Below are 23282 nucleotides of genomic sequence, written 5' to 3'. Positions count from 1 at the left end.
TCTAGTCATAAGTAATTATTCAATATTTTGACAAATAGGCTTTTTCACTTTCTATTTTGCATTTATATCACTAGTAATGCTAATAATGTTATATGTACAAATTAAATAAACAAGATGTATGATAACATGTTAATTATTGAGGTTTAGAGGTGCTAACTGGCATATTTCTTACCCTTCTTCCCAGGCTTTGTTCTAAACTAAGCTAACCAGTTGCTGGCTTGTATTTAACACACAGATATGAGAGTGATATTGATCTTCTCATCTAACGCTTGGCAAGTAAGCGAATATGCATAATTCCCAAAATGTCAAACTATTCCTTTCAGGCTTACTCACCTACTCAAGAAAAGACCCTGAATCAGTTGTTTACCAACGACATAAGCCTCTTGAAAGAAAATGATGGCAGCCATCTATGTGTCACACATGTATTTATTCACATCTTTGTTCCCAGTGGAAAATATTTATAACATCTAACAACATACGTATAACTACACACTGACTGTACAAATATGTGGGAAAACAAACAACGAGACATGAATATGGTTTTTACGGCAGTGGTCTTCTGTTGATATAAAAGGACTGAAGTTCTTATCAAAAATTGATATTCTCGACATGCATTTTAAAACACAATACGGCACCAACAAAGACAAATGGCTCTATAAACAATATTGACATAATACATTCTGATTCAATGTTTAAAGAAAGGAAGAAATGGAAATTCATCTAATACACACATCAGCTCTAATGAACGGTCATATCAGGTCACATTTGTGAACATTTTCAAACTTTGTTTTCGATTTGGATGTTATATTTAAGACAATTTTTATCATACTTTTAATGAGATGAAAGTGATGAAAATCATTTTTATTCTATAACCTACTGTTTTGTATAAGGCAGTAGCTAGTTCCTGCTAAAATACATGAAGTTGGATTCAGTAAAAACACATGTTGCCTCTTTTTTCATCTTTAATACACAATAAGGTTTGAAGTCAGTGTGGTTGTGCAACGTCTTATAATTTTTTGACACATTCCTTCCTGCCTGTACAATTCAATCCAATCCATCCAATCCAAGGCACATGGGAAAGTCATTCAAGAGTGTCATCACTGTGTTCAGAGGTTACTTTAACATGAGGACAGCATACACCTAGACTCTGCCAAAACCTGCTGGACAAAACATCTCCCAAGATTGAGTTATGGCAGCAAAAAGTCTGTGTACAGCCCGTAGTTCCTCCTTCCTCCCCGTCATGTGCTGCTGGCCATGGCTTTAATTGTGCCAAAGTTTGGTTTGGTCCTCTTCAGCGGATGCTCATGTAGCTTCCGTCCAGGTGAAATCTGCACAGGAAGTCATAAGAATATGTCAAATCTACTGTAGTTCAACTGTTTTAGAAACAAAGGAACACATGACTGAACCTTGTGATAAAACTGAAGAATGGAAATGGAAATGCAATGCATCAAAGAGGCCTTACATGTGGTACACATTACTTTGTGAGTGTGTACAACATGATTTAAGCTTCATGGAGTAAAAGGAAACTTCCCTCTACTTAACCATGCTAGCACTGTGTCTCTATAGCAGTGCTTTCAAACCTGTATTGTTTAGTCTGTTCGTTTTCTCCCTTGGTATGGTTAGTTTGGGCAGATCAAATCATCAGTCATACTGGATTATAGTTAATCAGCGTAGTTTACCAAAAGACTCATGTAGTAAAAAACGCCCTTGGTAGGTAGATCCACAACTTGAGTCCAAACTGAAATATCTTAACAATTATGGGATGGATTGGTGCAGACATATTACCCACAGGATTAATTGTAGTAACTTTATGATCTCCTGACTTGTCATGTAGCTCCAACATCAGGTCAAAATTATAATTTGTGTTTTACTTTGGTTTGTGATCAAATACTTCAGTCAGTACTAGTTGTACAAACAAATACAAAAACGATGCTGAAGAAAAAAATGATGACACCACGATACAAAAATGTGGATGATTCGATTAAATAAGCTATAAGGAAGTGACACACTGATGAAATGGAAAAATGGAGATGTGCGGCAACACGACACAGAACAGCCCGCTGTGTTTGGTCTCACCCTTAAGAGCTAGAATGGTTGTCTGATGGCTCATCTGTACTATTGGCCTCAGCGCCAACCACTTCTACTGACTCAGATTTTTTAGGCATTGTGTCAGACCCCGATACTTTGTTTTCTGGAGAAAATCTGCACACATGAGCATTGATCATAAGTCAAGAAAGGAAGAAAGAAAGAGATCCTCATGATTACATTTTCATGTGCTAATTAGTGTCAGGTCACCCAAGCAGAAAGCAATCAGTAGATCCAGTAAATGCAGAGAAACAGGCTTCATCCAGAGACAGAGCAACACATAAAACAAAGGAATTGTTTGACATTTTTGGAAATTTGCTTTTTTGATGAGAGTCATATGAGAATATTGATACCATTTTCTTATCCGTCCGTTCAATATGAAGCTACAGCCAACAGTCAGTTAGCTTAGCTTAGCATAAACTAAAAACAGGGGCAAACAGCTAGCCTAACTCTGTCTGAAGGCAAACATATCCTTCTTCCAGCATCTGTTTCAAGTCTTTATGCTAAGCTAAGATAACAAGCTGCCACCTCCAGCTTAATAGGCTATTGAACAGACAGATTTTAGAGTGGTATTGATCATGGCACAAGCGGATAAGTGTATTTTTCCAAATGTCAGACAGTTCTTAAACTGCTACAGACATCCATTAAGTGAAACAGCAGAGGCACTGATATCTCTATCTGCCACTGAGCATCAGCAGAGTCTTAGTCTGTTGATGCTCAGTGGGGGACATTAAGCAGGTTAATGTATTCTTAAGATACTAGCAACCAGCATTTTATCTGAAATCCTACTAGTAATGAAACTGACAGAATGACCTCTCCTTGGTCATTCTTAAATTTTCTAAAACGGCAGCACTCACCTGCTGTGTGAGGGACTGTGGTTGTATGGAGAAGCAGGAGCTCCAGGGTGAGGGTAATGAGGTGTGTCGGGTGTATCGTACTCTGTCAGGCCGACTGCCAGCTGGTTGCGCCAGTTTCCTGCGCTCTCCACTGAGGACACTACACACAAGACAAAAGCAAAAACACTCTAATGTTGGAGTGTAACTCAGTGGTAATTGTTGTTATTGGAAACACTCTTAAGTCAAGTTTAACGTCACTATGGCAAAACAATCACCTTTCACAAATTATGGCAACATGTGATTACAGCGCTGTTGCTGGCACCTTGCCTGGAAACGTTTTCATTATTTTTTATTTATTTATTTATTTTTTTAAATGGATAACATAGGTCAAACTTGCAAAATGGCTTTATTTGTTGTAAGGTTTTAAAGACAAATAACATTATTTTAAAAAATAGTGTATCAGGTATTTTGGACCAACTTCAAGTCGAGTTTCTAAAAAGGCAGGGAGAGCGTTCTATAAGAGCAGCAGCAAATAACTACTGAACAGTGGTAAGTGTTGTAAAACAACCTTCTGTGTTTTTCAAAGATTTTTGAAGATCTCAATGTCAATCTCAAATGTAATAGTAATACACAAACTGGGGCTTATTTTCTCCCAGACTTCTTTTCTTGTAACATGTAAAAATCCTCCTCTGAAACCCCTTATGAATAAAACTGTCCTGGGTGCATTAGCAGGATGCTGATATATCAGTGACAGTTAACAGCCAGCAGATATCTAATATGTAATAAACGGCCAATAGCAGCCTGATATGTAAATATATCTAACTGTAATTTAGAGGGAGGCAAAAATTGATTATATTAAATGATTTTCCCTCCTACACCAATACATTTGACTTGACTTGAAAACTGCCTGGGGAAATCATCTTACCTGATGAGAAGGAGGTGGTTCGGCTGGAGTGGCTGAAGGCCGCTGGCATGGTCTGGTAGCCCAGGCTGAGCTGAGAACCGCTGTCAAAGTCATATCCAGCCAGCATCCCCCTCCCTCCCTCCCTGTGGCCTCTGTTTCGATGGTACCAGCCTCTCAGATGCTCCGCCACCATGGCTTTCTGCATGTTCTTTGCCAGCAGCTCATTTCTGGGTCCCTCCCTGCTCCGCGGTGGCCTCACCGTCGCATAGGGGTTCTGGGAAAGACCATCAGCTCGGTCACTGCTGTAATGCCTGAATCTGTCATGTCCATGGTACCCATTCATTTGATAGGAAGGGTTGACGTTGTAGTGGCCCTCTACCTCATTCTCATACACGTAGGCACCGTTAGCGTAAGGCTCCATGTCCGGACAGGGGTAGCCGGAGACGTAGTAGGCACTGGGTGCATAGTGTGCTGAGGTCTCACATGTGTAACTACAACCAGAATGATGCTGGACCAAGTTGGGCATGCTCCCGGTATTTCCATACACTTCCACCTTCCTGTGGAGGCGATGCATGGTTGAGGTTCGAGAGTCCAGTGTACTGTAGTGGGAGTTGGCTGCCCCGCAGTAGTCCAGACTGGACTGACTAGTGTAGGAGGAGCAATCTTCTAACACCTCTGTGCTGCTGCTGCGGTGGGCTGGTGACAAGATAAACACGGGCTTCTCTGAGTCTGTGTCTTTTCTTAGCTGGGGCTGTGACTCCAGACTTCCACTGCGATGCCTGAAGCAATGAGGAGACCCTTCGGACCTAGCGAAGAAACACAACTTGTCCTGTTTAAACATATCTAAACAACAAAATGAGTGATGGGATAATATTTTTGATTTTATTAGTTACAACAAAGGTTAGGGGTGTAGGAGAGTTTTGCTTAAAGGTTGGGAGTTGGGGAGAAGCAGGGATTTAGTTGCAGGGAAGTTATTGTGTGGGAGAAGGATAGATATTAGGTTGGGAGTGCTGGGGAGCAGTATCCACACCTGAGCTGGCTGCTGCTGTAGGCATTGCGGGTCATAACTGGGGTGGGAGGCATGCTGCGTGGATCTCTAGGAGGTCTGGGAAGGGTTTTATAAGGGCTAGTGTGGGTGGAGGAGACCTCTCTTGGATTCTGGTAGTAGTGGGAAGCCTCCTGGCCTTCAGTAGCTAATCTAAAAGGGTGTGGTATAAGGAGAGGGTGAAAAAAAAAAATAGGAATGAGATGTGAGGATAGGTATGAGGCTGCAAACACGACACGGCAAATATTACACGCTCTGCCAAAACATGATATCATTGCAAAAACAATTCAGCTTTTCAATAAAATCAAAAGTTGTGGAACAAGTTTCACTTCACACTAGACTTCATGGAAATAACAAATAGATTGCCTCAGGATGTCTGTTTCCCCACCTGCTATGGTTTTTGTTGCGGTGATTTTCCCTCGGAGATCCTTGTCTCTCTACATCATATTCTGCCCCCAGAGACTGCATCGGACTGAGCTGAGGGGAGCCTTGGACTGACCGCGACCGCGGCCTCTGACTTACACTGTCTGAGTCATCTGAATGTAAATGCAAACCAAAAAAATACTGACACTTGCTTTTTCAAAAACAGTCATGATAAGAAAGTGATATCCATGTTTTTTGCAGGTCAAAGTGCACCAGAGCATGAGTTGTCTGACTCACCATCATCCAGTGGGAGACTAGACAGGGAGCTACAGTCTGAACGGACAAGTTCATCTAAAGAAAGAGGAAATAACGTCATGCTTACTGGGACATACATATATAGCTGAATGATTAATGCAGCAACACAGGTCAACTTGCGCCATACCTGCAATGATTACTGAGGCTCGCTGGGTTGGCTTTTTTCCCTTCTTGATTCTGTACTGATTCATCTCATCCTCTATCTGCTGGAGTTTGTGCATTGCATCCAAACAGTTTCTCCTCCTCTTCTTCTTGACTGTCTTACACAGTTCTGGCTCATTTGCCAACTTCTTAGCCGCCTCCACAATCTTTTGCTGCAGGGCAAATCTGCTCTCCAAGTTCCTAAGGAAGGGATCCTGCAAAACCACAAGCAGCAAATCCCCAGAGATAACAGTAAGTATCTATAACCCTTATTGTCACCTTTGTTAAAGAATAGATCTGGTTAAGTCTGATGTAGGGTGGACCTTATTGATATTATTCTTACATAAGCGTCTGATACAATTCTGTCATGTCCTGCAAATTAGTAGCTGAGTGCACTTACTGTAAAGGATAAAACTGGTGCTATTCTATATTTTTGCTATTGTAAACAAATCCCATGAAAAGACCAAAACCAACACTGGATCAGTCTGTCTCTCAATACTTTCCGACACACCCAACCTGTCTGTGGCTCTCAGTCCCAAACCCATTCATTCCTATCAAAGATTTAAATCTGGTTAATAATATATAAAAGGCTAAATAATTTCTTAAAACAGCTGGGCACTGTAGTTTGCAGATTTGGAGTGGTAGCTAGCATTAGCCGCACCGGGATGATGTATGTGTGATAGACATGTTTATTGTAATGAAGGAATATGTCACCTTTTACAGCAACAATGGAGCTCTATGGCACAGAGGAATAAGATAGATCAGACTTTAGCGATGCAAGAAATACATGTAAGATGAATTCATTGCTGGTATTGATCTTTTAGTGGCATTGTTGACAATAGAATTAAACTAAATACCACCAGACTTATCCTTTAAACTCAAAAAGTTAAATCTATTAACGTTAAGGTACATTGCACAAAAAAAACGGTGCTACACACAAAAAGAGATGGTGAGAATTGCAGCTGCATTTGATTAAAGAACACCAGTTAAATACAGACCTCATTGTAGGGGAAAAGGTCATCTAACTTGAAAGCAGTGCCAACTCGTCGTCTGACCTGCGGCGGTCTTTCACCTGAGGAGAGGGGATACTCTTTTGGCAGCTTGCCAGTGAGCTCCTGGAAACACAAAAACACCCCCTTGACACTTAATGAACAGCAGCAACCATTAGTCTAGTTACCACACAGCAACACGGTTTAATAAAGGGAGTTGAGCTAACAGAATGTAGCTGTAAAGAAAAAAAAAAAGACTTAATAAGGAGCCTAGCAAAAAATAGCAACACTGCAAACAAAATGAATTCTCACCGCCTCTCTCAGGCAAATCTTCTTCAGTTCTTTTGTTTTCTTGGCCAAAATATCTTGGATCTCCTGCTCTTTTTTTCTCAGCTCAGAGAGTTTCTCTTTCTTCTGTTCTTCACTCATTTCAGAGTCTGCAGAACCTGTGAAAACAATATCCTGACTATTTTTGCCCACTTTCCGTTCAATAACTTCATATCCCAAAACATCCGTAATGACATCAGTAAAGATAGAACTGATTCGTCAGCATGACTCCCCCGCAATGTAACTCACCAACAGCTCAGTGTTCATAACTCAGAGTTTTGTCATAGAAACTTGCACCGATATGATCTGGAATAATGATTTTTGCTTTAAGAACTTAAATAATTGTAACTAACCTGTAGACACAAGGCTCCCATTGCTGGCTGTTATAAAGTTATTCTTTAGGCCTGTGTCTCCAAGTCTGTTTATCTTTGCTCCTCCATGCTCAGTGAGATCCATGGCAATTTCCTCTAAACTTCTTGCTGCTCCTACTTTAGCCTGAAAGAATGAAAAAGAAAAAGGGGGCAAAGATTAGTGAATGGATAGCTCAGTATCAAAAGTAACAACTAGTGACTGATAACCGACACTTACTTTGCTTTGCTTTCTGTCCAAATAGAACTGGTGCTGGCTGATAGCCATGACCCAAATGGTTTTGATCAAAGAATGGCTGGCATACCACGTGTGGATGAGTAAACCGGTCTGCCCAAAGGTGCGCTTGGTTACTGCTCTCCTATTGCAAATTACAGTATGACACATTTCAGACAAAAGCTACAGTGAGATGGGAAATCTCTCAAAAAACTAAAAAAAAAAAAAAAAATCAACTAGAGCTGCAATTATTAGTCGATTAATCGATTAGTTGATTAGTTGAATTCATGTAACTATGTTGATAATTGATTAATCATTGTCATTTTTTAAGAATTTATAAGAAATAAACATCATTATCTTCTGGTTTCTTAAGTCCTCTATGATAATAAACTGAATATCTTTGGGTTGTGGACTGTTGGTCGGGACAAAACAAGACATTTCATCTTAAGCTTTGTGGAATGGAGATCAACATTTTTCACCATTTTCTGGCATTTTATCATCCAAACAACTAATCCATCCATCGAGAAAATAACTGACAATGAAAATAACTGTTAGTTGCAGCCCTATAATCAACCTGCACAAATAGCCTGTTTAAGAATTACAAAATGTGCCTCTAAAGAAGAATATCTCCTGCTGCTCACCTGTGTGGGTCATTAACTTCTACGGCAAATTTTTTCTCTCGGAAGTACAAGTTTTCCAGCTGTTTCCACTGATAAAGCTGGAAGTAAAAGTAGAGAAATAACAATGTGTGATTAGGGGAAATAGATACCGTGTTCTGTAATTCAGAACCTGAAATGCGGTTCCAGAAATACTTTAAATGCTTTCAGCCCTTTGAATATGTATGTTCAGTTTCTAAAAACAGCTGTAATACTGTGACCGTGACCATCATGACTGATAACAAATAAACTATTATGAAAAAAAAAATTAATAGGACAGGTGTTTAGGCTAGCCTGTTTCAACCACAGTCATTAAAAAGCCAGACTGTAACATGAACTGTCATTATAGTCTGGGCTGCCTGGCATGCCGAGTCTACAATAATGCAGGTGTTAGAGAGGGAATGAATGCCACAAGGGGACATTAAGACTCATCGCGGTATACAACACTTTCCATGGCTCATCACAACCATCCACATATCACCCAGGTGCTCAATGACAACAGCCTGATACGAACGATCTATTTGGGTCTGTGACTCACTGTGTGTCTGGACAAGATCCGAATGAGACACAAACTTAAACAGACAGCTCATAGAAAATTATATTACATGTGGCAGCTTTGGCGAATATTTTGCGTCACAATGTGATACATTCAGTAACAAGTATGGACAGTTCAAGATCCACCCAGTTTTGCGATAAAAAATGTCATTTTAAAACTTCCTTTTAAATTAACATGCAAATTAGTAAATGTTATTTAAGAATCATAAAGAACCAAAGCTCTACACTACTTCGAAAGTAAAAGACGAAGGAGTGTAGCATCCAGTCTTACCAGTACAAAGGATGTTCACAAGTCCTGTTTCTGAAGTTATTAAATCCTCCCTGGCTTTGCTGTCAACACAAACACATACTTTGTTCTGTCTCCTGTCAGCTCCTGACTTGTCTCCTCAGGTATTCTCAGAACATGCATGATAACGCCCCAAATCCGGCCCCTTTCCCTTTGACATCACCAGCTCACTCCCTCTCCTTCTCTACAAAAGACACAGCTGTCTGTGTGCAGCCGGCTGCTTGCACAATGTTGGAACTCAGCAGATAAAGTTGGATTGCAACATGTCATGTTGGTTAACAGGCTTTAACAGTAAGACAATGTCAGTAAATTATCTTTATGCGAATTGTTCTGAACTTCCTACTTCCTACTACCCTGAACATGACGGACTGGACAACATAGCTGACAGATCACTCACATGGGTGTTTCTCCTATCAACTCACAAGCTAAAACAACACAAATGAATCAAGAAAAGCAGGTTCAAACTGTGTGTGTATGATTCTCAAGGCAAACTGCTCCTGTTTTATGAGAATAAATTGACCACAGTGACTCCGGCTTTCTAGACTGACACTTTGTGTCAATTTTTCAAGTCTGGCCTCGTCTGCTGCAGTTGAAGCCCAGCCTTTGTTGAAGTGAAATGGATGATGCATGAATTAGAGCTGGTGAATCACCACGCTATGTGCAACAGCAGCAATCCTTCCTCATGCCCTGCGCTGTCATGTCCGCAGTCAGATTAGTGAAGCAGAGAAGCAGCAGCAGCCATTTTAGAGACTGAGCTGCAGGGCAACTGAAATGTTTACCTTTCGAGGTTTTAATTTATCCTGCAAATCATACTGGCCGATGCCCTTATAGCTGATTCCAAGCCACCATGGGATCCCTTGTTTATCCTGTGAGGCAAGAGCACAGCTTGATGGTTGATTCAATTTTCAAGTGAAACAGCTGTCATTTCATATTTATCACAGCGGAAAACCTACCTTAACTTCATAATAATGCACGCCATACGTGGGCAATGATTCCACTAACGTCAAATACCTAGAATGAAAACAATTTTTATTAAAACCACCAGCTGCTTTTTAACATCTGCATGTAGTGTACCTTGGAAATGTGAAAAGATAGGACTGGGAATTTGATCAGAGGAATTCAATCCGGTGAATCAGTGTGATTCACTGGACTGCAGCTGAAGAGGGGCTATTGATTTCTATCAGATGATGAGAAAAGGAGTGCCAGAAGGAGAAAGCGAGAGAAGGAGGGAGGGGGAGGGCTAATGGAGGTGAGAGAAAGATTAATGAACTTAAAGCTTAGTAACATTAACTGTCTAATTATTAGTGTTCAACTGATATCAACAAATCTATACTTTATTTTTATTTTAATTCCAATACTCACTGCACAATGGCCTGTCCTCTGGAGACTCCTTTCAGCTGTTTATAATATTCAATTACTCGATCCTCACTGCAATGTCACATAAAAAAAAAGACACATTTTCATTCTTTAAACAGCTGCGCATGATCAGATCATGCCCTTCTGTATTGGATATGTGTATTGCTGGTTTCAAATAAGCATTTCCAGTGAGCATACCAGTATGCAAGGGATGGGTGTTCCTTGAGTACTTTGGTGGGAAGAGTTGGTAGTTTCTTCAAGTCAGCTCTAGTGGTTTCATCACTGAAACAGAAAAGAAAAATAGGTAAGATGACAGTTGAGTGGACAACCTTGAGATATAATATGCAAAGATTTCTTTCCGAGCTCTTGACTTCAAGTGTTTAAGTTTTTAATATATATGTAAATCATCACATCTTAAGCTTGGCCACAGGCAAAGGTGCAACAGCTTTTGCACCATTGCCTGTGGCCAAGTCCCCCCCCCCCCCCCCCCCCACCATCCCTCCCCACCACCCGAGACACTAGAAAGAAAGTCTCCAAAATTACTAAACTTTTTCATTCATCAGTTTTTGGCCCGCTAACTGTTCAATTACATTTTGTGTAAATGTTATTTCCCAACATGAATATCTAGATTTTGTTTCGAAGACTCCTCTACGCTGTAATTGTAGAATGTAAACACTTAAATCTCCCCAAATCCCAGAGAAAATACAGAGGACATGACCCACATCATTTCCCCTGAACACTACATGTAAAGTATCAAAAGGCAGCTCTGTTAAACAGATGTACAGTCTCTGCTCCGCGATACTTGGCCTCTATCAGCACTATGAGATTCATTAGGTGACTGGTGCAAGCTTCTCGGCACTCTGTGGTAAGCTTCACATAACACTGCTATTGATTTTTGTTGTCTGCACTCTGGAGAAACAAGTGACCTATTGAATCTCTTCGCTAAAAGCGCACTATTAAGTTGTCCTGCTGCTGTTAAATACTTCTTACCCAGCTGATAATACTCTTACCTTGTGTAGTCTCCTTTAGCTTCCTGGTGATTAAAAAAACAAACATCTTATTAGATTAAATGCCTTTAATTGCTTTAAGATGCAGCCATTAATGTATGTATATGAGGCTATTAAAAAGCACTAACCTGCAAAGCATTTGCAGCTAATTTGAAGAAGTTCTCACTTTCCACTTCTATCATCCCCTGGGAAACATAACAGATCAACAGGATAGAAGATAAATAGCATGCAGAAAATGCGGCCCATGTGGGGAAAGCTTGCGTGATCCAAACATAGAATCTTCTCTGCGTTGCCCTACAATAACCTCTGCATTTTCTCAAAATGAACCCTTGTGTTTTTCTACTTTCGAAGACTGTCTGCTTTGCATTCCAGCCAGCAGAGTGAGAAAACTGTGCCCTGCAGCCACTGTCTGCTGAGCTGAGGTGCTGCAAGGGTCCAGAGACAGTGAATCATCGGGGAGGTGTTGAGAAACAACAACTCAAAGAATCAGTTCTCATTATTTCAAACCCCCAGAAAAACAAGAGCTAAAACACTTACATTGTAGACAGCAGATTTTGCATTCAGGAAGAACAACTCCACCGTTATGATGTCCTTAAGCTGTGTTATGTTTTCTACATAAAATCTATGGAAGATACAAGCAGAAGCAACAAATTAAGGGTTAAACTGAGATAACTTGTGACTTTTTTTATTGCTGCTGATAGTAAATGAGTTATGAAATGCTCAGTTTGCACTTTTCTCTGCCTTGTTCGTGCTTTTATAAGCAGTGTGAGGTGTTGGGTGCGTGAGTGAGAGACATGGTTTATGATAATGTGCAAAAGTCTGAAACCACAAAGAAGACACGCCACAGGTTTTTCAGCCACCAGTCGGACACATTAATATTTATTCAAGATGACCAGGATATGTATGTTTGATGACAGAACTTAAACAGCAGCAACATGTGACTTTAAGGTATCATACTTCGTGTCAATAAAGGACCGCTCCCTGCTGGAGAGCATGCGTCTTGCACGAGAAGGTGCATTATTACCTGACCAGGAAGTTGAGGGCAATGGTCCCGGGCTTCTTTGAAAAGTCATGTTCAAGAACTCTGCGGTCCATCTGCAACCATTTACACTGACCACTGCAAAAAGCAAAGAGACCGAAGCTACACACACATCTGCACACTCACACGTATACACTGTAAATATTCAGGCATCTGAAAATAATAAGCTTACACAGTTTACATACTTATCATCAAAAAATGCAAGTCCAAAGAATTCCTTCTCTTTGAGGTTGAAATGGGAGGACACCAAGTCAAGAAGTTCGTACGACAGCAGCTTAGGCTGTGGAGGAAGATTAAGATTCAGCATTAGCTTCGGTGGGAAACCTACTGTAAGCCAAAATATCAGGTAAACATCCCTAGTGAGGTAATTCAGACAATTTCCTTGATAAATGTGTCACGGCTGATAGTTCTGGAAAATATTTTTTCTCTTTTGCTTCCTTCCCTTCCCACGAGAAGTTAGACTGAAAGGTCAACTAGAGAGCAGTAGCCCTGGAGTGAGGATTTAGTGGCCTGCTCAAGGACACTTCAACAGCGCAGATACTCATAACACAGACTTGAACTCAGGTCATTCTGCTGAAAGGTGGTCTTCCTATTCACTAAACTAATCTGATGCCAATACCCAATCCCATAGAGAAAAAATGTTCCCACGGAAAACATGCCACATTATGTCATTACATTACCGAAACGTCTCTTTTACATTATTACTTTTAAACCCACAATAGCTTATTTTTTGGCCACTTGTGGCAACAGATACAAGCTGTAAATACAACACTGACATATTATCATCGTTTTAAGTTGATTTGGTGATGTGTTGTTAGCAAAGACGTTTTATTATTTACACATCCAGCAGATATGGAATAACATTAGCATTCATTTGGAGTCATGTTTGTGTCCACCTGATGAATGAATGTAGGTCCAATATTCACTCTCTTTTAGCTCTGTTTGTGGTCTTCACTGACTCCTGAGGGAAATAATTGATTCTTCAGCTGCTAAATGCTGTGGAAATCTTGTAAAATCATTGCAAATTGTGGTTATATTAATAGCAGTGTGACGTATGAATAACCAGCCTCAGCTCACGCCAACAATATGACAACAATATGAGCCTCAAAATTTCCCTCCTAAAGTGACTTTAGCATCAGAGGTTTTAACTATAACCCACAAGTGATTAACATTACTGTTAGCTTGTTGTCCTTTGCTATTATTAATAGCTAAATTATTGTTTTTGTGCGAGTAAACACAGTAGCTACGTGTTTGTGAGCTTTCTTTACTTAATGTTGAATAATCCACTGCAAACCAGCTAACCAGCTAACATTAGCCCTGAATTTAAAGCCTTTTTTTCTAACATTTTCATGTTCAATATTGCTATTAAATGCAGTATAGTGTTAATAAATGTCAATTATAGCTCTAGATGGTTACTGATAGATGGGTGGTTTGATCATAAACATGAAAGTCAAAGCAAATAATTACTGGTAACAACTTGGTTTGGAATAAACATTAACATATGCATTGTAAAACTGTTTCTCCTCAAAAAATTGACTGCATGACAGCAGAATACTGTGGCTTTTTCACCGAAAACAGCCGCTGAAGACGACACCATGAGAGCAGTGAAAGTGAATCAAAACAATAAAATTGCAGACCGGAAAAACCTAAATGATGAGCTGAAAGGTGTTGAAATGTTCCTCAGAGCTGAGGGGAACTAGAGAGTCAGGTGATAGTTCTCTGTTATCATAAAACAATATTGATTACAGCAGCTTGATGATCATTCATACCTGAACCAGCAGCTCTAGCTTCCTGTCATCCAGCAGCTGCACTTGGCACAGTCTGCCCTCAGTCATCTACAGGGGAAAGAAAAAAGGAAGTTCAAGGCGTGTGACACAAATTGCAAGTTATTCATCATCACAAGTGACAATGACATCAGGTCTTGTGTGCTTGTAATGTTTTTGCCAGTATGGCACTACAGTATACATGAGGCCTGATAGGTCTTGTAACACTACAATATCTAGAAATTGCAAAATAAAGATTCAGTTTTCTACACAGTTAATGTACAGCACATATAACTATCAGTAGCCATGCTGAGCAAAGACCTTGGGGGTAAATACAATGATCCTTTTCAAGAAAACACTGACGTTGTTAATGACAATAAAACCATTGTCTCAAGGATTTGTTGCCATAGTAACCACAGGAAGGATTTGAGGTTCTTCCAATTTGAATCATTCACATTTAACTTTCACTCTTTCAAACTTTTCAGCTTTTGAATAAACAACTACCTTCCAAACTTTTCACCCTGTAATATAAAATATTTATGCATCAAGTTCCAACCAGCATGCAGCTGTTTATAGCAGCAAACCACAACCTCATTTCAGATTCTGAGCAAACTCTGCATCCATTAAATCCAGCTCTCTTGTACTTGTGCTCACATGATAACAAGGAAATCATGTTTGCTTGTGCAAGATCATTTTCACCTCAATGCCCTTCAAACAGTGCTTCTTATGATAGAATCAGGCTGACCCACTGAGAGACACTGAAAGCACTACACACTTAGTACACCCAGTAAAAAAATGACATATTGAGGTTAACCAGTTGTACAACAAAACCTGCCCAGAAACTGAAGAAACACATCGCATAGATACAAAAAGCCTCCTCCTGTGACAGAATGAGGCTGATCAAAACTTCTAACATTTGGAGTAAATGCAGCAGCTGCTGTACACTACCTGATAAATCTCTCCAGGGAGAGTGCAGGTGTGGATGCATCCCTGATCAGACCTCATCCTTTAATACGAGTCTCCTCTTGGATCCAGACCATAAAATTGTGAGCTCTGAGCAGCAACAGCCCGATCAGTATTAACCAGCAACTTGTTCCATCCAGGTTTATTGACCGAGTAGCCCTTAGCTTTGTGCAGTGACGGCTTACAGTGGCCACATCATGAGAAATCCACAGCTGAGTTAATGAGCACAGGCTGGATCAGACTCCTGACCAAAGTTTAGGGTTTACCATTTCTCAATTCAAATAATTTTGGTCAAGCAAGAAACACAATTAGTTAATACAAGGTGGTTAAGCATATCTGCACCGTAATTTACACCCTCATTTCATCCGTGTATCATTCTGTGGCTGACGGGGTTTGAATATGAATATCAGGTTTCTCTTGCTTCCTTTTCCTGTACATTTGAACTGAGTAATGTTAATTTATAGAAGTAGGAAAAATTCCAACTAAGAAACAAAGACACCTTATATTCTACACACTTCTCATTTATGCTTTATACATACTGCACTAATAAATGATTAAACAAACTCCCCTGTGTCCTGAAAGGAGGGCACTGCTTTAAATGACACCATCGGTATCGTTTTAACGAGCACTTAGTCAATTACAGACTCTGAATAATGTGTGTTTCTTATCAGCATAATGTCAACAGTCATAAATTCTCTTTCATGATCTAAATTAAAAGTGCACATTCAATAAATCCAATTAATTTGGAGTGTGGCTGCAGTTTTATTACATTGATTCGAGCTTGATTTAGTTATGACAGCACGGCTGTGAGGGTCACACAATTTGTCTCTGCAATAAGCATGACATTATTCCAGTCTGGCCACTAGATGGTGCAGGGATTATTATTTTTCTGTGGGCAGAAGAAGTTCATGTGGAGAAAATGGCCTCTTAAAACATGCATGCACCACTGAGGAGTTTTCATAAGCAGTGCAGAATCAAATTCAACTGGGATGACTCTTACTCATGCAATATAGATGAAGTTAGTGGGAGGAGGAGCCATGATTTTTAGGAATCTACACCATTAATCATCCGAGACCTATAATCACTCCAAGAACTGCTATTTATATCCAACTGAGCAGCCCAGCAACCCTGACTAACCCTGCAGTTTGTCAGTGGCAACACAGAGAAGAGACTCTTTATCAAACACCGCTCAGGCACAAGTGACCCCCAGAGCAGTGCAGGCTGTTATTTAAAACTGGTGCATACACAATAATTACAAATACATAATAACAAGTGGTTACCATGAACACCTTCATTTGACATCTCATGATGTATGCGTCAGAGCTGGTGTAGCTCAACGCTGTAAAGATAGCCTATTCAGCCTCAATAAAAGGCCAGCCTTGGCCCCGTGAGGTTAAGATAAGCATTGAACCTTCATGTAAAAAAAGACACGGAGGGAAAAGATGAAAGAACTGTCGGTCTTTGTGTTTGTGCCTCCAGAGACTGGACAGGCGCTTTTTGAGTATTAACCAGTAGAGCCAAACCTACACCCTGCGGGTTTGGCTCTACTTAGGAGCCTGAGGTTGGCATATAGACAGCTTGTTAAATATGTGCTACAGTGAAATATCCAAATGGATACTTAAAGAAGGTGCAGATGTGGCCTGTTTTGTATATGGTGCTAACACTATTAATAAATATTAAGGATGTTCGTCAGAATGTCACATAACTTGGATGTAGGAAGGATGTAAAGATGTAAATCCATCTGATAATGAGCAGACTTGTTAACTACAGAGCATGGAAAATTACACCAGTGAAAAATAGCACCATGTCAAGTCTGAAAGTTATAGAATAAGCAAGCTTCTCCGTCTCATGTGTAATATGGCTGTCAGTGTTTAATACGTCACGCTGGTTAAATGTCATGTCCAGACTGCAGCCTGTCTTATCTCAGTTTCCCGTTTTCATGCATTATTGATGAAGGCTGGTATCACACACAAGTCGGTGTCTGCTCTCCGTGCTTACATGTTCTTCTGAAGACACCCACTGCAAATCGCACAACCCTAGAAATTATTACAGCGAATACATATTCACAGACTACTTTAAATTTTAAGAAAAATCTGTGCAAATGAATTAGCTGGTTCCAGTTTCAAAAGATGAACTCAACAATGAAGAATCTTGTGACTGGATTCTTCTATAAAGACAAAGAGAAGAGGAACCAAGAAGCAAAATAAAATCTTCCTGTGAATTGAAACAGACTAACCTAACAGGACGTGACATCCAGTACACTGTGATGGTAAAGGGGAACACACAAAGTTCTGTGTTTTGGGTACATGAGATTTTACAGTTCCTCTGTGATGTGACACAATTGAATGTAGCTGATGTAACTGACCTTTGACACCGTTGATACCTGACCCCGACACAGTGATCGGCATAGTTACGGGTGACTTCATAAATGGATTCAAATCGAGCTGCAACGATTTGTCAGTTGACACAAAATCAATCAGCAACTAAACTATTTTGATAATCAAATCATCGTTTTAGTCATTTTTTAAGCAAAACTGCCAATTTTTTTGCTGGTTTCAGCCTCTCAAATGTTTTTCTTTTTCAAACATGATGGTAATCTGATTTTCTTTAGGTTTTGGACAGCAAGTCGACATATGAAGATGTTATTTGTGAAATTATAACAGGCATTCTTCGCTATTTTCCAACATTTTACAGACAAAAATTACTCGAGAAAATAATTGGCAGATTAATTGATAGTAAAAATGATCGTTATTTGCAGCCCAAGATTCAAATAGATAACTTTTTAAATGTGAAATAAGTGATATTATTTGTTTTTGGTCTTTTTATGGCAAGGTCTTGGTTCTCCCAAAGAAATCCCACTGACAGGATACTTAATTAATGTCTATTAAAAGTCTAAATCCTACATTAAATAAAACACTGAAGGCTGTTCCGGCCAGCACAAAGCAAGACGCCCTATTTGCAGAGGTAGTGGGCTGAAGGATACAGTCCAGGATTATCTCCCTGATCTGAAATCTCATCATGACTCATGTTGTCAGCAGCCAAAAGGTATCTGCCAACCACCATCTCCCTAAGAGAACCAATGTGTCTGTGTGTGATATCCGGGAAATTCATGTACACAATGAGGCTCAGGATATTATTGAGAAAATTAGAACCTGGGGGAGAAATATTAATTTTTTACCTCTTTGATACAACAAGGGCAGTCTCCATCAGAGGAGTGATTCATGTGAATGATGTCATCATGCAGTACAAGTTCTTACTTGCACCCTGAAAAGGACATCCACAGAGACAGGAGGACATTGTGATATATTTTCTTGTGGCTGTCCTACAACTGCAACCGCAATATTTTATCAGCAGCCATGGTGATGATGGTGGTCAAATCAGCTCCTATCAGTCGCTGTAGGATAGTAACGCCTGAAGTAGAAAAGCAAAATAAATACAGATATTCATATGAACATTTTAGGTTGTTGATTTTAGGTTAGATTAAAGTTTCCATCACCACATGCTTTTCTAAAGAGCTGCATACTGCTTGAACTCACAGAATTTCAGCTGCAGTCGTAAGAACTGACCTTGAATGATTGTGACTGTGTGTTAAAATGAAGAAGAGCTACATAATCAGAAAAAGATTCAGTGGTTGCATTTTCATCTATGCTGTTTGGCTAAAATATGACTTAATACATTGCTCAGTGTTTGTAAAACCCAGACAAGCAGGTTACAGTATTTACAGAGAAATTCAAAATGTTGAAATGACACACAACAAACACTGTAATAATGTTTTTTTAGAAGATCTGAATAAAATATTACTTATCATTAGTTGTGTTTAAACAATACAAGAAGAAGAGTTTACAGCCATGCTAGCAGCTGTGCTTTAGGGCATCAGGATGCTGACATACTGATGTTAAACAGGTATAATGTTCACCCCCCTTAGTTTAATATGTTAGCACACTAACATTTGCTAATTAGCACTGAATAAAGGCCAGAGGCTGATGAGAATGTTATTAGTTTTACAGGAATTTGGTCATAAATTAAAGTATTGGACAAATTAAAAATTTGACCTGATGAAGGAGGAAGTTATACAAAGTAATTACAATTCATCCTGAGTGGAGGCATAAAAATCTGTACCAAATACAAGGCAGTCTGTCCAATAGCTGTTGTGATATTTCACTCAAAACCTCAACCTCAACCTCATGGTGGCGCCAGAGAAAAGGTCAAGAGACCACTAAAGTCATTGGGATTCATCTTCTGTAGACCATGAATGTCTGTACTGAATAGCTGTTGAGATATTTCAGTCTGAACCAAAATAGTGGACCGACCGTCACACCGACATTGCAGTCCTTAGGACCAGGCTGCTAGCATACTTTGTTTGATTTAAGTTTTAATCAAAACAATTAAATAAAATTATATCATATTTACCCACAAGGTAACTGTGCATGTGTTTGAAACTGCTGTATCTCTTACTGTGTCTCGTCTAACAGTGAAGAGACTAAATATTTAAACAACACAGAGACCTCTAGAGGCTCATTGTTCATTTCTGCCCATCAGTGCTCAACACTATACTGAGTATAATTGCTAGAGCCATACTCTTAGTACATTGGGTTACAACTGTAAAGTTTGTCCTGATATAGGCACTACAGAAGAGACTTTACATTATATTAAGCTAAAGCTAGATGTCATCAAAAGAGGCCATGGTGGTTATTAAAAGCCCTTTGAAGTATGACTGTGCTGAACAATTTGTTCTTATCTGCTTATTTTATTAGTAGCATAATGTTGTGTGCAAAGTTTACACTTTGGTCTGAAGATGACACTAATGAAAAGCTGATGGAGTTTCCAAAATGAAAAGTGTCATCTGGATGTGCTCACTCAGTGAATTCCTTAGCAATGCACTCATTATTATATTTCTAGTGTAAAAGTGGATATTTTGACCTGATGGTGGTGCAAGAGAAAAGGTCAGAGGGTCACGAAATACCTTTAGAAATCAAGAATATCTGTGCTGCATTTACTGGCATTCTGGCCTCTATTTGTTAGCTTGCTTTGTACCAAAGTGCGAACCCAATGACTTGTGAACGTTATTGATAGTGGAAGAAAACAGCTTGAATTCAAACTGAATCCTAATAAAGAAGTTCATGTTTAAACAACCAGATCCCAGATGCATGTATCTTTTTCAATCAGTTCTTAAACTGACTGATTCAGAACCTCTCATGTTTATTAATCAGAGTTATTATGACTCAACATCCTCAGGTTACAGTTTTTTTTTTAAATCCCTGAACTATCTGAATGCAGCATCTCGGTGCAGGATTTATGTGCACAACAGGGCTGATTCAAAACACACAGACTAGTCTATAAGCAGGGAGCGCTTGCAATTTTGAGAGCTTTGCCACCAGTTGCCCTCATTCTCAGGGTTTTACAAACTGTCCTCACCGACAGACCTGATATCATTAAACTGCAGAGTTTCATCACAAAGAGCTGCAGTGACTTTCTGCAGAGCCCAGGGACGAGGTACTGAGGCGCGGACGTGAATGGGTGGATAAAGTGGAACATGACCAAATTGCATGATCTGGACGAGGAATCAGAGTGTCTGCGGCCGCGAGAAAATCCTCATACTGACTCATAGCAATATTGACAAAGAGTCAAGTCATATTTATTGTCTTCACCCAAACTGGAAGCATAATTTGAATGATAAGCTGTTATGTTACAACTGGATTTATTGATCCATCAGTAATGATTTACAGGACAGCTGCACAAGTTCTACCCCAAATCCTCACCTGCAAACCTGCTTCGCTTCAGTGATGCTGCTCTGCTGTACTGCAGGTATTTACCAGATTACATATCAGATTTATTCCCTCTGTGTAAAGTGTATGAATACAAGATTACTTGCCCACCCAAAAATAGATCTCTCCTCTCTCTCTCTGTCTTTAGCACATTTCTCAGAGAGTCTCAGGAGGCTTTGATTCCTAAATGGAAGGTTGCCAACTGAGCGATGAGACATCTCTCGGCAGCATCAAACAGATAGAGGAGCATCTCTTGTCTTGTTAGGCTTCCATACTGACAAACAAGTGAGGGAGTTCATGAAAAAAATACTTTGAGTTCAAGTACTTCAAGTTCTGCCTGAGTCCCTTTAAGGAGCTGATTTAACTTGACATGATTTAAGTGACCCTTTGCTCTTTCAAAGGGTTTTTTTTAGAAATGCCATCAAAAAGTCCACTGCAGTGATAGACAGCACAGGACATCCTTTTCGACAAATAGGAAGAGCGACAAAGTTTCACGCTGGACACGTGTGTCATAAAGACGCAACCATCACAACAACAATTCCTGTTTACAACGCCTGATGCTTTAAATATACACAGACGTGTGTCTCTTCCTTCAACTCTGAGATAACATCAGTATAGGTCATTGTCAACCTTTCCTGTGCTCATCCTCGTTTTTTTCAACTAGAGTGAAAGAACGAGAACCAGAGCAATACATTTAAAAGAAGGAGAAAAAAAATTAGGAGGCTCACAACAAGGCTTCTACCAAAATCATAACAACTGGATTAATGTCCTTGTAAATCCTGACTAAAACATGTTTGACCTGAGTCACCAATTGACACCATGGCCAATCCTACATAAATTACATACATGTGAAAACTGAACATGCACAGACAACATAAAAATCTCCAGTCATTAAATAACGCCTTGGATTCACAGTGCTGCAGGGTGAACGCTTTCAAAAAGGTAAAATGATGATTCATCCAGCATTTTTAATATTCACCAAGTCACACTTGCTAAATCAATATATTTGCTATAGGGCATGCTTTAATTAAATTCAACCAATTCAGTTAACTTCCCTTTTAACTTAAACCCACTAAAATGCCATTTTATATTTGCTTTATCCACTATAATCAGAAATATTGCCCACAGTATCCTGTATAATGAGACCAGCCCACCTCAGGGCCAGTTTCACTGGGAGAACAATGAATGTGCTACTGTAGACTACTGTACATGGGTGGTTTCCACCTGAGCCCCATGACTAGACAGATGTGTCAAATAAAACCACACTCCTGCTTGTTTTACACGCTGCTGAGAGCCAAACCCATGCTGTTGTAATTTTCATTGATGCTCTCCCCCGGATCACATGCGTGTCTGACTCGGTCTACTTTGTCTCCTCACAGCTCACTATATAGGGCGGGATGAATCAGCTCCATCACATCATGCATCGCCTTACCTTCGCGCTTCCTTATATCCCCGCTTAGGTATTGATAAGGTAGAGCTTCCCCTGCATACTGATCACCCCCTTTCAGCTTTCTTCACGGTTGCTTTTGCCGGGGAGGGGAGCCGCCGTGCAGCCGCTGTCCATGTTCATCCTCCGGTACTGCTGTAGCGCACACTCGCCTCGTATTGAGCCACACTCACCACGCCTTCACCCGCCGGCTATTATGTGAACAAGCCCCGCATCCCCTCCCTCGTCGACGCTCCCTCCCTCTCTCTCTCTCATCCAGCAGCTGCCGGCCGGCCTGGTTCACACTCAGTCCCCATAATAATGAAGTGTGGTGGCTTGAAGGTTGTGTGTGTGTGTGTGTGTGTGTGTGTGTGTATGTATGTATGTGTGCTGCATCCCTCACTTCCCTTTAAACTGCTTTGTAGGTGCCTTGTAGAGGGTCAACAGACGAATTTACGTGATTATGTTTCATTTTATATACCATAATAGCCTACATGTACATATTGTCTCATCACAGACCTTAAAGAAAATTATTTGTTCCCTCTTTATTCTGATCAAATGTGACTTTATCACACTATATGGATTTTTTAATCATCCCCAATATTCTTATCACATGCAAATGGAAACAATGTGTACATAGTGAGTTTAAAGAAGCCTTATTGTATCCTGACATTAGCTTATTGTTTATTTGGATACCCATTAGTTGTTACCATGGCAACTGCTACTCTATTTGGGGTCCATATTAAAGATACACAGTGTAATCAACAAATATTTATGTCTTCACTGCATGCAATCAGACTGTTAAAATACCATCATTACATTTAATGAAATCACATCAAAACCAAACATACTGTGTGATGTACAAACAAATAGAAAAAA

General features: G+C 39.9%; 1 protein-coding gene across 3 annotated transcripts; it reads right to left on the bottom strand.

Moving 5' to 3' along the window:
• Positions 1-408: 408 nt before the first annotated feature.
• frmd4bb (FERM domain containing 4Bb) lies at positions 409-22609 on the bottom strand. 3 transcript variants are annotated; one of them, XM_067592871.1, is made up of 24 exons: positions 22410-22607; positions 14256-14321; positions 12672-12766; positions 12472-12564; positions 11985-12069; positions 11576-11632; positions 11451-11473; positions 10639-10722; positions 10447-10512; positions 10038-10095; positions 9864-9950; positions 8229-8305; positions 7594-7732; positions 7359-7500; positions 6991-7124; positions 6688-6804; positions 5676-5904; positions 5531-5584; positions 5259-5406; positions 4856-5023; positions 3847-4631; positions 2943-3081; positions 2077-2202; positions 409-1328 (listed from the first exon to the last, which is right to left on the bottom strand). In XM_067592871.1, exons 2-23 carry the CDS (start codon positions 14319-14321, stop codon positions 2079-2081), a joined length of 2970 nt encoding a protein of 989 aa, XP_067448972.1. In that variant the 5' UTR covers positions 22410-22607; the 3' UTR covers positions 409-1328; positions 2077-2078. The 3 variants fall into 3 exon arrangements, with proteins under 3 accessions (XP_067448972.1, XP_067448975.1, XP_067448974.1); XM_067592874.1 differs by lacking the exon at positions 4856-5023 and having other exon boundaries at positions 22410-22609; XM_067592873.1 differs by lacking the exon at positions 2077-2202 and having other exon boundaries at positions 22410-22606.
• Between the last annotated feature and the right edge of the window lie 673 nt (positions 22610-23282).

This window comes from Thunnus thynnus, chromosome 6 (genome assembly GCF_963924715.1).
Source record: "Thunnus thynnus chromosome 6, fThuThy2.1, whole genome shotgun sequence".
Taxonomy (NCBI): Eukaryota; Metazoa; Chordata; class Actinopteri; order Scombriformes; family Scombridae; genus Thunnus; species Thunnus thynnus.
Note: the sequence above shows the minus strand (reverse complement) of the source record. Positions and strands in the feature narration are given on the sequence as shown.